The 18,348-nt window shown below is 39.0% G+C and overlaps 1 protein-coding gene across 1 annotated transcript in view; it reads left to right on the top strand.

Annotated features, from left to right (window-relative positions):
* Window positions 1–17,342, top strand: part of LOC106081656 (uncharacterized) — a 104,133-nt gene extending 86,791 nt beyond the window's left edge. Inside the window, exon 3 of the mRNA XM_059364841.1 lies at window positions 16,039–17,342. Coding sequence (XP_059220824.1) covers window positions 16,041–17,081 — 1,041 coding nt within the window. The 5' untranslated portion in view covers window positions 16,039–16,040 and the 3' untranslated portion in view covers window positions 17,082–17,342. The remainder of the gene's footprint in view (window positions 1–16,038) is intronic.
* Window positions 17,343–18,348: the final 1,006 nt, after the last annotated feature.

The following is an 18,348-nucleotide window of genomic DNA, read 5'->3' as shown; positions in this document are numbered from 1 at the left end:
TTGAGAACCCAGGTACTGCGATCTGTTTTAGAACGCCTGACCATAATAAGGTCCTGCAGGCGGAGATCCGGGCGATCACAGAATGCGTGTGGTGCTAACGTGAGGACGTCGAGTGTGAACATCTTTAGGGACAGTAAAATTACCATAAGAGCAATAACAACCAGGACTGTAAGGTCACAAACAGTTTTGCAGTGTAAGAAGGAGATTAAAGCCTTCTCTGAAGATGGCAAAGTCCACATTGTTTGGGTGCCGGGCCATAACCGAGTAAGGGCAAATGAAAACGCAGACGCGTTGGTAGTGAATACCAGAGGACTGCCGTCATTAAACTTGGTTAAGCCGAGGCCTGTTGGGTCGACGCAGTCCGAGTTAAGGGCGTGGGCGATGTATGCTCAGGCAATACTTTGGAACAGCGAAACGGTCGGCGGCGGACGGCGAAAATCCTATGAGGGGATTCAGATCGTGAGAAAACGAGGCTGTTACTCAAAGGAATCAAGAAGGAGGTCAGTATAGCTATTGGTATCATAACGGGACACATAGAACTACGAATACACTTATGTAAAATCGGTGTGGCAAGTAATAGCATGTGTAGGGCATGCGGGGAAGATGATGAGACGTTGGAGCATTTCCTTTGTCATTGCCCGGCTTTCGCGTCTAGCAGATACCGGCACTTAGGTGGGGACATGAAGCATCTTAGGGGAGTGGAATGGGAAACAATAAAGGATTTTGTAACTAGCATAACTAGTTGGGATTTTCGGACTTCACTCTGATTCCTAAACATCTCGATTAGCTCATACTCACATCTTCCCCTCAACTGCAAGATTGTTATGTATGCCGCACTATTGGCTTCAGTAGAATTTCAACGCTCTTGGTCGTAGCTAAAGAAGGATTTCTATGTTTCGATATAGCTCTTATATAGGCCGATCTTCTAACTGACCTCTTAAGCTCCTAGGGCATGTGTTCCTTCATCTCTGCTTTGGCTGATATTTTGCTTGCTAAGTTCTAAAGTTTTTAAAAAAATCCATAGGGACTTCATGTTACGAACTTATGGTGCTCTCACTTCGTTTTGTTTTAGTGTGTGAATTCAATTTTGTCTCATTTTTTTAAATGAATTTCAAAGTAATTGCAATAATTTTTCATTTGCCTTCATTTGCATATTGGCGGTAATAAAATAGATAACACATGGCTTTTGCGTAAAAAACGTAGTTAATTGAAAAGTACATCGTTGAGTTTAATGCACACAATCTTTGTATAGGGCAGGCACATCCGCTGATTGAAATCCAACCATTGAAGCCACTGCTGCACTCTGATATTTTCCTTTCTAAACAACTGCAATTATCGTCATCATTGTCAACTGGATAATTTCAACAAATTGACTGACATTGCACAGTTATTGTTAACATTTGTCGCAACGGCAAATAAAGGCTACCAGTTTTGGTTTTGGTTGCCTCTCACAAATAATTATCACAAAAATGTTTTAATAGTGCCTGATAATTTGCCAAACCTTTTTTCTTCATTTTTTGTGGCTAATTCGACCTAATTTTCTAACTCGAAATGCAGTAAACAATTGGCATTTTTTTTTCTTTGAAATACATTGACAGTTTGAAATCAAATTGCAATTTTGGCAGCGGCAAACTAAAGTCCCTGGTGGGTATGAAAAGTTAATTAACAGGTAACAAAGGATTGTTTTTACTAAATTTAAGCTTTCCGAGAACGTGGAAGGTCAATAAATTAGCTGAGGCTGTCTGTCAAGAACAAAAATTTTTTTATACCCTCCACCATAGAATGGGGGTATACTTTCTTTGTAACACCTTGAAATATTCCTCTGAGACCCCATAAAGTATAGATGTTCTTGACCGTCATGACATTTTAAGTCGATCCAGCCATGTCCGTCCGTCTGACTGTCGAAAGCACGCTAACTTTCGAAGGAGTGAAGTTAGGCGCGTGAAATTTTGTACATCTTATTAGTGTAGGTCAGTTGGGATTGTAAATGGGCCATATCAGTCCATGTTTTCAGATGTTAGAGAGCGCAATTTTGCTTAAATTTTGCATGAAGCGCTCTGTTATAACTTCCTGTGCTAAGTATGATCCAAATCGATCCCATATACACCAATCTCGGATGTTGACTTCTTGAGCAGCTAGGTAGGTCGCAGCCTAACCAAATATGGCCTAAAATGGTTCATAACTTGATATTGCTCTCATATGAACCGATCTAGAATCTAGACTGCTTGAGACGCAATTATTAACCGACTGAGCTGAAATTTTGCATGAAGAGTATTGGTTTGACCATCAACAACTGTGCCAGGTATGGTTTAAATAGCTTCATACCCTTTATCGGCAGATCGGCCTATATGGCAGCTATATCTAAATATAGTCCGATCTGAACTATATTTGGGTCAGATGTTAATAGGCCTAAAACTACTCAATGTTTTAATTTTCAGCGAAATCGGTTAAAAAATAAAGGCTTCAGACTCTTTATCGGCAGATCGGTCTATATGGCAGTTATATCTAAATAGAGTCCGATCTAAACCACACTAAGGTCAGATGGCGGATGGCTTAAAACTACTCACTGTTTTAAATTTCAGTGAAATTGGATAAAAAATAAAGCTTTTATGGGCTTCAGACCCTTTATCGGCAGATCGGTCTATATGGCAGATATATCTAAATAGAGTCCGATATAAACCATACTTAAGTCAGATGGCGGATGGCTTCAAACTACTCACTATTTTAAATTTCAGTGAAATTGGATAAAAAATAAAGCTTTTATGGGCTTCAGACCCTTTATAGGTAGATCGGTCTATATGGCAGCTATATCTAAATAGAGTCCGATATAAACCATACTTAGGTCAGATGTCGGGAGGCCTAAAATAACCCACTGTTGCAAATTTCAGCGAGACCGGTTAAAAAATAAAGCTTTTATGGGCTTCAGACACTTTATCGGCAGATCGATCTATATGGCAGCTATATCTACATATAGTCCGAACAGAACCATATTTGGGTCAGATGTCGGGAGGCCTAAAACTACTCATTGTTTAAAATTTCGGATGAAAAATTAAGTTGTTATGGGCATTAGACCCTTTATCGGAAAATCGGTCTATATAGCAGCTATATCCAAATATGGCCCGATTTGGCCCGTTCAAGAACTTAACCAGCGTGCATCAAAAAGACGTATCTGTGCCAAATTTCAGCTCAATATCTCAGTAGACGGACGGACAGATGCACAGACACACGGACATCGTTAAATCGTCTTAGAATTTTACGACGATCCGAAATATGTTGTATATACTTTGTAGGGTCGGAAATTGATATTTCGATGTGTTGCAAATGGAATGACTAAATAAATATACCCCCATCCTACGGTGGTGGGTATAATAAAAAAACAAGTAAAAGCGTGCTAAGTTCGGCCGGGCCGAATCTTATATACCCTCCACCATGGATAGCATTTGTCGAGTTCTTTTCCCGGCATCTCTTCTTAGGCAAAACAGGATATAAGAAAAGATTTGCTCTGCCGTTAAAGCGATATCAAGATATGGTCCGGTTTGGACCACAATTAAATTATATGTTGGAGACCTGTGTAAAATGTCAGCCAATTCGAATAAGAATTGCGCCCTTTGGGGGCTCAAGAAGTAAAATAGAGAGATCGATTTATATGGGAGCTGTATCGGGCTATAGACCGATTCTGACCATAATAAATACGTATGTTGATGGTCATGAGAGAATCCGTCGTACAAAATTTCAGGCAAATCTGATAATAATTGCGACCTCTACGGTCTCAAGAAGTCAAGATCCCAGATCGGTTTATATGACAGCTATATCAGGTTACGAACCGATTTGAACCATACTTGGCATAGTTGTTGGATATCATAACAAAACACGTTGTGCAAAATTTCATTCCAATCGGATAAGAATTGGGCACTCTAGAGGCTCAAGAAGTCAAGACCAAAGATCGGTTCATATGGCAGCTATATCAGGTTATGGACCGATTTGAACCATACTTGGTACAGTTGTTGGAAATCATAACAAAACACGTCGTGCAAATTTTCATTCCAATCGGATAAGAATTGCGACCTCTACAGGCTCAAGAAGTCAAGATCCCAGATCGGTTATATGACAGCTATATCAGGTTATAAACCGATTAGAACCATACTTAGCACAATAATTGGATATCATAATAAAACACGTCGTGCCAAATTTCATTTCAATCGGATACGAATTGCGCACTCTAGAGGCTCAAGAAGTCAAGACCCAAGATCGGTTTATATGGCAGCTATATCAAAATATAGACCGGTTTGAACCATACTTGGTACAGTTGTTGGAAATCATAACAAAACACGTCTTGCAAACTTTCATTCCAATCGGATAAGAATTGCGACCTCTACAAGCTCAAGAAGTCAAGATCCCAGATCGATTTATATAACAGCTATATCAGGTTATGAACCGATTTGAACAATACTTGGCACAGTTGTTGGATATCATAACAAAACACGTCGTGCAAAATTTCATTCCGATCGGATAAGAATTCCGCACTCTAGAGGCTCAAGATGTCAAGACCCAAGATCGGTTCATATGGCTGCTATATCAAAACATGGACCGATATGGCCCATTTACAATACCAACCGACCTACACTAATAAGAAGTATTTTTGCAAAATTTCAAGCGGCTAGCTTTACTCCTTCAGAAGTTAGCGTGCTTTCGACAGACAGACGGATGGATGGACGGACAGACAGACGGACGGACAGACGGACAGACGGACGGACAGACGGACGGACAGACGGACGGACAGACGGACGGACAGACGGACGGACAGACGGACGGACAGACGGACGGACAGACGGACGGACAGACGGACGGACAGACGGACGGACAGACGGACGGACAGACGGACGGACAGACGGACGGACAGACGGAGGGACGGACGGACAGACGGAGGGACAGACGGACAGACGGACGGACAGACGGAGGGACAGACGGACGGACGGACGGACAGACGGACGGACGGACGGACAGACGGACGGACATGGCTAGATCGACATAAAATGTCACGACGATCAAGAATATATATACTTTATGGGGTCTTAGACGAATATTTCGAGTAGTTACAAACAGAATGACGAAATTAGTATACCCCCCATCCTATGGTGGAGGGTATAATAAATACATTATTGACAATAGCTCTTTATGCAACGCAGTTAATAAAAGAATATCTTATTCTAGCAAGAATATCTTAATCTTGTACATCAAAAGGTGCGAATTTAATGAATTGCTTTCCCAAATTTTGTTCTATCCATTCTAGCGAGTAGTTTACAATACCCCCCACTTGTCAATAAAACAAAATGTTAAAATCAATGGACCAATATTGACAACGCTTTTGTCATTCGAAACTTTGTTTGATCATTCCATAGATTTTTTTTTTTCAAACCATAAATTTCGTACCCAATGAACTTGACTTGAATAGTTTAAGTTTATAAAGTCGAAAGCATTGGGTACTGCATGACGTTGTGGCAATTTTAAACATTTTGCCATAAACTACACTTGGTAGGCGTTTCTCTATCATAGTTGCCATTTTTTATAATTTTTTCCTTTTATGTACATTTATTTTTTTTATTTTTTGCTTTAGCGTTTGCTTAGCCTATTTGTCATATTTTTGCTTGTGGTATAATTTATAGTGGGCCCAACTTGCGGCATGACAGTTGGGGGAAAAATTACACGAATAAAGACCACCCCATTCCATTGGCTTTCGATATTTGCCAATTGTTTGTTTAGCTAGGATTCAAAGTGACTCTTGTGACTGGAAATTATATGTACAGCGGTCAAAAAAAGTATTCATCATTAGCAAAATTGATAATAAATTCACTTATTTTAGGTAATTGAAGAAAATTTAAAGTAAACAAATAATGCAGTTTTATGCAATAGTTTATTTTTCGTAATATGTTTTAAAATAAATTCAAAAAATAAATTTAATTAGCGCAAAAAATGCAATTTTATATAATAACACCAAAAACAGAACAAAAAAAGTATTCATCATTGATGTGCTATCATCAAAGTCAAATTCAAATATTATTTGGGAATCCCCCTTTTCTGTTTTATTTAGTAAAGGAGGTTTTGCCCTTGACAGCAAATATTTAATTTCATTGAAAATATAGTTTTTGTCAAAATGGGTCGTAAACAAAACGAGGTTTCTGATGAGGTAAAAGTTTTGATAATAAAACACCACAGGAATGGTTTAACTCAAAAAACTATCAGTGAAATATTAAATAGACCACGATCTACTATACAATCCATCATCAGAAAGTGGACAGAAACGAAAACTGTTGACAATAAACCAAGATCTGGTCGACCAAAAGCACTTTCAGTTGGAGATGTGCGTTGGCTAGTGCGGCAAGTTCAGAAAACTCCGAAGACAAATGCGACCATTCTTCGTAAAAACACTATGGAATATTTAGGGAAGGAAGTTACTACACAAACAATTCGAAATACACTCAAAAGGCATAGTTACAGAGGAAGAACTGCACGTAAGAAGCCCTTTATAAATAAAATAAACCGAGTGAAAAGGCTAAACTTCGCAAAAATGTATGTAAAACAGCCCGAATCATTTTGGAAAACAGTCATTTTTGCAGACGAGAGCAAGTTTAATCTTTTTGGGTGCGATGGAAAGGTCATAGTGTACAGAAAACCAAATACAGAGCTTGAAGAACGAAACACAGTTGCGACTGTAAAACATGGTGGAGGTGGTTTAATGGTTTGGGGGTGTATGGCGGCTTCAGGAGCGGGAAATCTTGAAATTATTAATGGAGTAATGGATCATAAGTATTACATTGACATTTTAAAGAGGAATTTAAAAGATAGTGCTGTAAAACTTTGGCTTGGTAATAACTTTCAATATTATCAAGATAATGACCCCAAACATTCTGCTTTAAATACCAAGATGTGGATGCTGTATAACTGCCCCAAAGTCATTAAAACTCCTCCTCAAAGTCCCGACTTGAACCCAATTGAACATCTTTGGGAACATCTCGAACGCAAATTGAGAACGCGCAATTTTTCGAGCAAGAGTCAAATGCAACAGGTGATAATGGAGGAATGGACTAATATAGACCAAAATATAACCGCTAAATTAGTCCAATCGATGTCAAACCGTTTAAAAGAAGTTATAAGACGCGGTGGTCGAATAACAAAGTATTAATTTTTTTAAATTATGTTATTTATTTTTTTGTTTTTTTGCAATGATGAATACTTTTTTTGTTTAATTTTTTGTGTTCAGCTGTAAAATGGCCCTTTTTGTTCCAATAAATACTATTTTTTTCTTTAAAAACAATGAAATTGTGTACATATATATCACACAAGCACTACTGCATCATTAGTTTAATATGTTTTTATTCCAATTGTCTTTTGTAGACTTATTAAAAAAAAAAACATTGAATGATGAATACTTTTTTTGACCGCTGTAGTTATTATTGATGTGTTTTGCCTTGATTGTCAATAGTTTTTGTTTTAGACCAACATTTTTTTGCCGTTATTTTTCATGTCTTTCGGTAGCCCGCAGTTATTTAATTTCAACATATTTATTTAGCAGCGGTCAAAGTTTAGCATCTCTGCATGGATTTTGCGAAGAAAACAATGCCTTAAAGCCAAAGATTTAAGACACAAATTTTATTAGCAATGCTCTTCCAATTTAAATGAAAAACAATTTTTCAGAAATGAATGTGCAATTTTGATAAAACCTAAAATATTGGGTTGCCCAAAAAGTAATTGCGGATTTTTTAAAAGAAAGTAAATGCATTTTTAATAAATCTTAGAATGAACTTTAATCAAATATACTTTTTTTTACACTTTTTTTCTAAAGCATGCTAAAAGTAACAGCTGATAACTGACAGAAGAAAGAATGCAATTACAGAGTCACAAGCTGTGAAAAAATTTGTCAACGCCGACTATATGAAAAATCCGTAATTACTTTTTGGGCAACCCAATATATCAAAAATTTTTAAGTGGTAAAATGACGTAAAGTAGATGATATTGCATATCAAGTAACAGTAGAATTGTAAAAACATGGTCGTCGGGCTAGTTAATGAACAAAATACGAAAAACGAGAACAAACTTAAATGATCCTTCCTAAGGTAGGCCACCGTGTCATAGAGGTTTGAATGTCCACCTATGAAGCTAAGTGTCTTTTTTTGAATCAAGGCGAGAATATCAGAAAGATGTTTAGCGGTGATTATAACCTCCTAATACAGGCAACATTTATCAGGTATTAAGCCATAGAATAACGTCGGTTGTCATCATCCTAATCTAATCTACCAATCTTCCAGTCTGTGGTTGAAAGATTCCGATTACATTCCCTTAGTCTCCTATGCATGGAGTTAGGATATGAGGGAATCCTTTTCGATGCCATTGATCGAAAAGAATATATTCCTTCTTGACTAAATCCAGTGCTATGTCTGGTTGCCGAAAGCAATTATAGGTTGCCCAAAAAGTAATTGCGGATTTTTCATATAGTCGGTGTTGACAAATTTTTTCACAGCTTGTGACTCTGTAATTGCATTCTTTCTTCTGTCAGTTATCAGCTGTTACTTTTAGCTTGCTTTAGAAAAAAAGTGTAAACAAAGTATATTTGATTAAAGTTCATTCTAAGTTTTATTAAAAATGCATTTACTTTCTTTTAAAAAATCCGCAATTACTTTTTGGGCAACCCAATAGTTTATGTCGACCCCGATACCAACTTGCATCGTCGCAGACTAGAGGAGGCCCAGGTTATTCTGTAAGGCCATCGGAGTATACATATGACAGTGCATTGACTATCCAACTGCAATTGATTCTAGGTATCCAGAACAGTTCTTCTCACTTTTTGACAACTACTATCCCCAAGCTGTCCTTGACGACATTAGCAAAGGTTCTTGGACCCATATTACGTTTGAAGCCCTTACACCTAAAGATTTCTGATGATGAGCCCCTTCTTACCAAGGGGGTCGAAACGTGTCAAATCATGGTTGGTGTGGTGTATCTCCTGTGGCTTTAATTATTTCATTATATAAAATTTTTGATCATTAAGCCTTAAGCATGGGTTGCCCTCCAAGTAACCGCAGCCTTTTTGCTGACTGCGATGCCGTTTCCGTACCTAGACGAATAGCCTTTGGGGTAGTCTGCACAGCGAATCTCCGAGCCCAGTTAAGGAGGCCTCTCTCCTTATGGGTGAGAGTTTTAGGATAATTCGCACCGAGCCTATCAATAAACCGGAGAGCGTTGCGGCATTTATTGTTCCAACCTATTAAAAAGCGTATTGATTTGCCAGAGATGACCGGCAATTTATAGGCATGCGAAGAAGAATAGGTTCGGCCTTGTCTTTAAGACTCGAACCGGGTGTGTTCGTCAAAAGCCCCTGCTAACCACTCGTCTAAGTCTCAGTACCAGACAACATGCTACGGCCTAATATCACCACCGCAGCCGTTAGATTCTTGGAATCCCTTGTAAGCCCACTCTCGGTCTCTAAATGTGCCGCTCCCCTGGAACCAAATGCAGATCATCAACCCCCTAACATTATCGTAGCTATCTTTGAATGACTTATTATTACCTATTACGAGTTACAGAATATTCTTGCGGACTGTGGAATTTTGATTTGTCGGAGACTAACCGGAGGCTATCCACAATCCGCATAAAGGCCAAATTCTTCAACATCGGCAGTATTTGCGCCCAGGCCCCAATGGATGATAAGTACGAACAGACCAAGGATATTTTCTAAGAATATGACCGTTGTCCCGCCCATGATATTAAAATCATTCTGGGAGATTTTAATGCGATAATAGGGAAGGACGAAGGAAAGCTGCAAACACAACAGGTGGCAACTGCATACTCCACTCGGCTGACCCAATTGTTTGAAGAAAGCACTCCCTGTCCTGATAGTATAGCAGCGCAATGGTAAACCATTGGCCACTGCATGGAGAGAGCCGCTACATCCGTACTTGTGTACAACCAGGAGTGCCAAAAAGCTACTGAAGCCAAGAATGCGGCATACACGGCTACTTAACACTCAGTAGTAACGCGAGAGGCGAAGCAGTTGGGAGTCGGGAGAAAATAATACTGGAAAAACTTGTCTTCTACAAGAACAAGAAGGAAATGGAAAAAGTGTGAGCGAATCGAGGTGTACAAGGAGGCAGACTAAAGTCCTGAAATTCTACTAAAGAATTTAACGTCAAGTCGATGGCATTGGTTCAGGCACATCTTTCTGCAGAGACAAAAAGGAAATCTGGTAATTGATACAGATAGTGTGCTGAGGATATGGAAATAACACTTTTGAGTAGAACCAATCTCTGATGAAGGTGTAGAATGTGTACGTTTTAGTTAAAACGAGGTCCAGTAAGGTCACCAGTAACCAAGAAGAACAACAAGGCACCAGGAACCGACGGTTTGCCCGCTGAACTATTTAAGAAAGGAGACGAAACGCTGATAAGGCGTAAGCATCAGCTTTTCTGCGCAATCAGGCTAGAAGAACGCATACCTGATTTATGGATTCTCAGTATACTATGTCCCGTACACAAGAAAGCAGACAAGACGGAATGTGCCAACTACAGAGGAATAAGTCTCCTAACCATCGCATACAAGATGCTCTCCAGCGTACTGTGTGAAAGATTAAAACCTAAAATCAACCAAATAATTGGGCTCTAACATTGTGGCTTTAGACCTGGTAAATTCATGCATTCTGACAAAATGACCTAGCCAACGCATACGTTGTACTTTGATGCGTTTAACTATGATATCGTCATCATACAACCCGTGGTTCATACAGCTTGACGCCTATATTCTTCATTAAGGTAACCTGGTTCACTTATTTCACGATGGATTTTTCTCTCAAACACTCCATCTGCTTTCGCAAGTACCCATGCTTCGGAACCATATAACAGCACGGATAATATCAATGTCTTGTATAGCATAATTTTTGTCTGCCGAGAGGTGGTTTGGCATCCCATCTGCTTTCTCAGTTCAAAATAACACGTTTCTCTCAAACACTCCAAGTACTGTCTCGTCTGCTTTCGCAAGTACCCATGCTTCGGAGCCCTATAACATAACCATACGGGTAATATCAGTGTCGAGTGTAGCATAATTTTTGTCTGTCGAGAGTTTCAAAACTATGTGGCCTAATCTATTAGACTTGAAGAGGTCTACCGCTTTGCTGTCATTGGCTAGAACTGACATCTCAGCCATTGTGTTCGTCATGACAGGTCACTGTCTAATCGGAAAACATGCTGACAGACTGATGGCTGCTAGCAACGACTTTTAAAGAAGCTGTGAGGACATCGAAGAAGAAGAAGAAGAGACTATAGAACACCTTCTGTGTGTGTGTCCCTCACTAGCAGTCAGAAGGAGTTCCATTTTAGGTTCTCATTTCTTTGAGAACCTGTCTGACTTATCGAATGTGAATATTCGCAAGTTGTTGGGCTTTTTAAAGCGATCAGGATGGTTTAACAGTAGGAACTAAAAGGCATCTTCCTTCGTCTGTTCCAGTGGTATCACAATGGACGAAAACGTCTAAGTGAGTCTGCTGGCAGACTACCACATAAACCTAACCTAACCATGCGTTGATGGGGAATATCGGTGTCATGTCAAGCAGTCGCTGTATGATGATATTGAAAAAGTTAAGTGCAACAAAATTCAACGATTATGATGGCTAGGTTATCTTGTCAGATGAATACAATTTTGTGAGCTAAAATGTCATTAGAATATAAAACTACTGGTTCATGCAAAAGAAGAAAACCAAAAATCCGTTGGTAAGACCAAATGGAGAAAGGTATCTCGGAACTAGGTGTCATTGATTGAAAAAATAAGGCAAAAGTTTGAGGATCATTTACATCCTTTCTAAGTTTGGCTAGGGAAATCAACGGTCTTCAGTGGTCAATTAAGTAACTAATGAGTCAAAACAATTATCAAACAATCAATACACCAAGTTCCCGAGCAACATTTATCAAGTTTATTTTTTTTTCTAACAATGTTTCTAAGGCATTTATTTACCTAGCCTTTAAACCGAAGCATTTAACCATAAAAATAGCATACATATATCATCCTAAAACCATACCCATGAATGAATGATGCATTGTCATTTGGTTTAAATCTTCCTTCATTAATCAGTTTTTAACTTTAACACTTGTCGTCGGTATTTTATGAAGGTGCTGTCGGCGCTTTGTGCAGTTCATATGAATTAAACAAAATTGAAAGGGGCAATTATTCTTCACGAGTGGTCCACTAATATCCATAGTTGAAATAAAACACATTGGAATGATAAAAAACTGAAAACAAGAAGTATGATCAATATCAATATCAAACTAAAGAAAAACGTTAATCTATAAATTTTTAAAATGATTTGTTCTTTGTTGCGATATATACGTCGTTGTAACATAATAACGATGATCCATAACATACAAGGTGTTAAGACTTTACTTAAACTAATGGGGATATATTTTTCAGATACATTTAAGTGTTTTTCCTCTAAGTATCATTCCAAAACAACAAACACTTTTCAGATTTATTTATATTTTTAATTACCCTTGCGGCAGTTAATGTGTTAATTTGTCAAAATGAGTGCTTAGTGGGTTTTTTTTTTTTTGTATTCATCAAAAGGCGACTGACTGAACAAATATTTGCCGAACAACACCCAAATATTGAACAAACATTCGAGTTTTAATGGTCACACAAAATACTCGTAGATCGATCACAAACATGCCTGATAAGCTTTACTTGATTGCTATCGTGGTTAAATTCTTGACTCTCTTATGTCAAAAAAAGACTAAATTGTTACCTTCTAATGACAAAAATGTATCTATTTTGTCGTATGTAGATAATAGATAGTTTTCATTTTATAGATTCCATCTAAAAATAAAAACCAGAAAAGTTATTTTTTTGTGGTTTTTTTCCACCATGCATTTATTCAGAAGACATATGCACATTTAAGCTATGTTTATTTACGATTATTAACCACATTTTGAATATTTTAAAAGATATTTTGCATTTCTTATTGCACATTGATTGCGATTAATCTTCCAAAACGGAAGAAGTTCAGTTTTTAAGTCATGGGCAACTCGAACAATGTTGAAAACAAAAAAGCTATCAAGAGTTAGCTATTAGAATAGGCACTTAAATCCAACTCACATCAAGACATATAAAATTTTAAAAATTTAATAAAGCCAACACAACTCCTTTTAATTTCTCATATTTTTGTTGAAATGAGCTAGATCCAAAAAGCCATATGACTAGAGTGTAGATTTGTATGCAAATTCAAAATTTTACAACCTTTTCTTTGGCAAATACTTACTTACTTTACTTTAATTGGCTATGACAGAATATTTCTTCCGCTAGCCGAACGTAGAATAGCGTGTCAAGCGCCTCGATCTTCTGCGCTCATTCTAAAATCTCTGACACCAAGTTTCGATGTGTCTCCCACAACTTGATCTTTCCATCGGGCTTTTGATCTTCCCGGTTTGCGTGTTCCACCGTGTTTACCTTCAAACGACTTCTTTGCTGGAGCTTCTTCATCCATTCTGACAACATGATCTAGCCAACGCAGCCGTTGTATTTTGATGCGTGTAACTATGCCATTGTCGTCATACAGATCATACAGCTCGTGGTTCATACGTCGCCTATATTCTCCATTAACGCAAACTGATTCATATGTTTTACGAAGAATCTTTCTCTCAAGTACTCCAAGTACTGCCTCTTCTGCTTTCACAAGTACCCATGCTTCAGAACCATATAACAGCACGGGTAGTATCAGTGTCTTGTATAGTGTAATCTTCGTCTGTCGAGAGGTGGCCTTGTTTCTAAACTGCTTACTTAGTCCAAAGTAGCATCTGTTTGCCAGTAATGTTCTTCGCTTTATCTCAAAACTGGTGTCATTCGTTTCGGTTACGGCAATGCCGAGGTAGATAAAGTTACTGACTATCTCAAAGTTGTGGTTCCCAACTTTCTCCATGTTCTTTATCTGCTCGGTTGTGCAAGGCTTTTTGGGAGCTGAAACAATCCATTTCGTCTTAACTCCATTTACTGCCAGACCCATTTTCACTGACTCTCTTTCGATTCTTTCAAAGGCTGCAAAGGTTAATACTTCCGGTGACCGACCTATGATATCGATATCGTCGGCATAGGCGAGTAGCATGTGCTCTCTTGTGATTAGTGTGCCATATCTATTCACTTCTGCATCTCGTATAATCTTCTCCAGCAGGATATTAAAGAAATCACACGATAGGCTGTCTCCTTGTCTAAAACCTCGTTTGGTATTAAATGCTTCGGAGAGATTCTTTCCTATTCTTACTGAGGAACGCGTATCAGCAAGTGTCATCCTGCAGAGTTTTATTAATTTTGCAGGGATACCAAACTCAGACATGGCTTGAAATACCTTTGAACGTAAAGGAGTATCGAAGGCGGCTTTGAAGTCAACAAAGAAGTGGTAGGTGTTGATTTGTCCTTCTCGGGTCTTTTCCTGTTTTTAGGCAAACAAGGGATAATTGAAAAGAATTGCTACGCAATTGGACCATAATCGAATTGAATTTTGGAGATCATAGTAAATGTCATTGTAAAATTTCAGCCAAATCGGATAAGAATTGCGCCCTCTAGAGGCTCAAGAAGTCAAGGGCCGATTTGAACCATACTAAGCACAGTTGTTGGTTCTCATAACAAAACACCTCATACGAATTTTGAGCCAAATGGGATAAGAATTGCGCCGTCTCGACGCTTTTTGTTATGATATCCAACAACTGTGCCAAGTATGGTTCAAATCGGTCCAAAACCTGATATAGCTGCCATATAAACCGATCTTGGGTCTTGACTTCTTGAGCCTCTAGAGTGCGCAATTCTTATCCGATTGGAATAAAATTTTGCACGACGTGTTTTGTTATGCTATCCAACAACTGTGCCAAGTATGGTTTAAATCGGTCCATAACCTGATATAGCTGCCATATAAACCGAACTTGGGTCTTGACTTCTTCAGCCTCTAGAGTGCGCAATTCTTATCCGATTGGAATAAAATTTGTACGACGTGTTTTGTTATGATATCCAATAACTGCGCCAAGTATGGTTCAAATCGGTCCATAACCTGATATAGCTGCCATATTAACCGATCTTGGGTCTTGTCTTCTTGAGCTTCTAGAGTGCGCAATTCTTATCCGATTTGCCTGAAATTTTGTACGACGAATTCTCTCATGACCATCAACATACGTGTTTTTTTATTGTCTGAATCGTCTATGGCCCGATACAGCTCCTATATAAATCGACTTCTCTATTTTACATCTTGAGCCCCCAAAGGGCGCAATTCTTGTACGAATTGGCTGACATTTTACACCGGTCTCCAAGATATAATTTAATTGTGCTCCAAACCGGACCATATACATCCTTATAGGGATGTATATAAGATTCGGCCCGGCCGAACTTAGCACGCTTTTACTTGTTTGTTTTGCTTTTGAATAATATTGTTGTTGTTTTTGTTATTTGTTGGCTTGCGAGTGTCTTTCAACAACATATTTAAACTTGGGTCGTTGAGATTTAAAATAAATTGTTGCAGGAAAAATAACAAATTTCGTCGTAGATTTTGCAACAAAAGTTGTTGTTTTTTTTTAAATTATTTTTATCTGTGTAGAGAGCAAGGTATTTAACGTTTAAGTGACATTTTCGTCTATTGTGAAACTACAGGAACAGGAAAATGAATATGCCTTCTAGTTCCTACCGTTCCAGATCCATACAGGACACTTTAAAAAACCCTACAATTTGTGAATGTTTACATCCGCTAAACCAGACAAGTTCTCAAAGAAATGAGAACCTTAGATGGAACTCCTTCTGACTGCCAGTGCGGGGGGCACACAAATAGCATATGTTCTATAATCTCTGCTTCGTCGATGTCACAGCTTCTGCAGAAGTCGTTGCGTGTAACTTTCAGGCTGTCAGAATGTCAGTATTATTTGGTTGTAAACGAAGGCCTAGACTCTGCCAATGCTAAATTTTTATTTATATCTTTTAAAACGAAATACAACCTCCATAACTAAGATTTATTTTTACTTTTTATATTTCCAGATATGTTTCGATTGAATGCATTAGTCTTTGTGGCGCTGGGTGCATCTTTCGCCTTGGTCAGTTGCCAATACACCTATGAAAGACCGGCGCGGCCCATAAATGAAGGCCATTCATATCAACAGCCCACATCTTCTGGATCATCTGGTGGTCATTATTTTCCTCCATTACCCACAATTAAGCCGCTGCCAGCAGTACCCAATCTACCGGCTCTGCCAACTGGCCGGCCTAAGGTAACGGTCAATCAACAGGCATTATTCCAGACTCATCCCACGGCAGCAGTAACACATCCTGGTCCAACATATATTCCCCCCAGTGGTCCTGCATTTGGTGTGGGTAAAATTGCCCAGCAATATAGACCATCATCTCAAGGTATTTACAACCAACCACCTCCACCAACGGGACCCTCATCATATGGAATTTCTGGATCAGGTGGTACCTTTAGCACCCATGCTCCGCGAACAGGTGAAAGTGGACTGTTACTGGGAACTTTTACACCCCCAACCGCTAGTGGAATTGCAGGACATACCACACAACCTTTGCGAGTACCTTTCGGTGGAACTGCCGTCATTCACCCTCTGCCCGTGGAACAGAATCCCTTTGATGGTCGCCCTCTTAAGCAATATGCGGTTATTGAAATCATTGATAATGATCTTAAACAAAATACAGAACCCTATTTGGCTCCTGCTGTGCGCGATGATTTCCGGGCGCAATTTGGAGCAACAGGCACAGGTGCTACTGCTCCTGCTTATCCAGGTGTACAAATCGATTCTAGAGCCAATATCAATATTCTGGCACAACAAAGCCTATCGGCCAGCAAAGACAATCAAATCTCTTTGGGCTCCGGAGGTCTGGGTTTGGTACGTCTAGCCGACGGAAAGATACATTTGGGTTCGGGTTCCTTGGGCTACATTAGCAATGAAATGATACGTGCGAATGCTAATGAAGCGCGTACCCGCTCTGAGATGGCCAGAGCGAGTGCTTTGCATTTTGGCCATGGTTCCCCATTACAATCGCCCATTAGCGGTGGATTGCGTAGATTTTAGTTAAGCATTTGTTGCAGGCAAACAGTGAAGCAAGTTCAAATAAATCCAACTAAAACAACAACAACAACAACGATTGCTACTAACTCTCTGACAATACCAATATTTGACTTAATTTTCTTGCCTAAAGACTTCAGTGTTAGTTTTGCTTGTAAATAAAAATCATCGTCGATGTGTTCTGATTTTATTTCCCTGTTTTGTTTGTAATTTTTTTTAAGTTAAAACCTTATATGTCTCCTGTATTTTATATTTTGTTTCGAATTATGTTGCTGTATATTTTTGTACATATTTATCTGTATGTTTGCATATGCCAAGCGTACGCATTGTTCAAGTGTCTATTAAAAATAAATACAAAAAAAAAACAAAGCAATGTGGTTATTTCATTTAATGATCTATCTGTCTAACTTGGGAAAGCGGCTCTAACCTCACTCTTTACTCTGAAGAACTTGGACTGATCATATTGAGAAGGTTACCCAACCACTGCAGTGTATATCAATCGGTGATCCTTGCACATTAAGAAGTGGTGGAATGGCTGTAATGTCACAACGACGATTGGCATAAATATCTTCTCAGACAACCAGCCAGCTATCAAATCCCCGAAGAATGTATTTCTGAATTCAAACAGGTAAAATCGTGCAAAGTTCGGCCGAGGATAGTCCACTGGCTCTACAGGAGCGTGATTAGACCGATACTTACTTAAGCCTCAGTAGTGGACTGCTATGGAGAAAACGTGCAACATAAGGATCATACAACAGGTTCAGGGATTATGTTGTCTTGGCATAGACGGAGCGATGAGAACCACGCCCACTAGGGCACTGGAGACTATTCTAGATATCCGACCCATTGACATACAGATTGAACGGCTATGACACTTAAGGTGATGGGAGAATGGTTTAGGATGGGAGCAGCTCATACCATCGCGGTATAATCGAGGCGGCGACGATAGGAAACCTGAAAGGAAGGGAAGAAGTTTCCGATGGGATACCTGAGACGAACTTTGAGGTCAACTGCTGCCATCAGCACAGTCTTGGATTGACGGAACCTTAGTATTGCCATCTGGAAGATCATGTTACATGGATGGATCGATAATTGATCATAATCCTAATGGATCATACCATCACGATATAATCGAGGCAACGATAGGAAACCTGGAAGGAAGGGAAAAGGTTTCCGATCGAATACCTGAGATCAACCTTGAAGTCGAGTGCAAGGAACTGCTGCCTTCTGCACAGTCTTGGATAGACGAAACCCTAGTATTGCCATCTGGAAG

Source organism: Stomoxys calcitrans, chromosome 3, assembly GCF_963082655.1.
Source record: "Stomoxys calcitrans chromosome 3, idStoCalc2.1, whole genome shotgun sequence".
Lineage (NCBI taxonomy): Eukaryota > Metazoa > Arthropoda > Insecta > Diptera > Muscidae > Stomoxys > Stomoxys calcitrans.
This window is presented reverse-complemented; position numbering and strand designations above follow the sequence as displayed.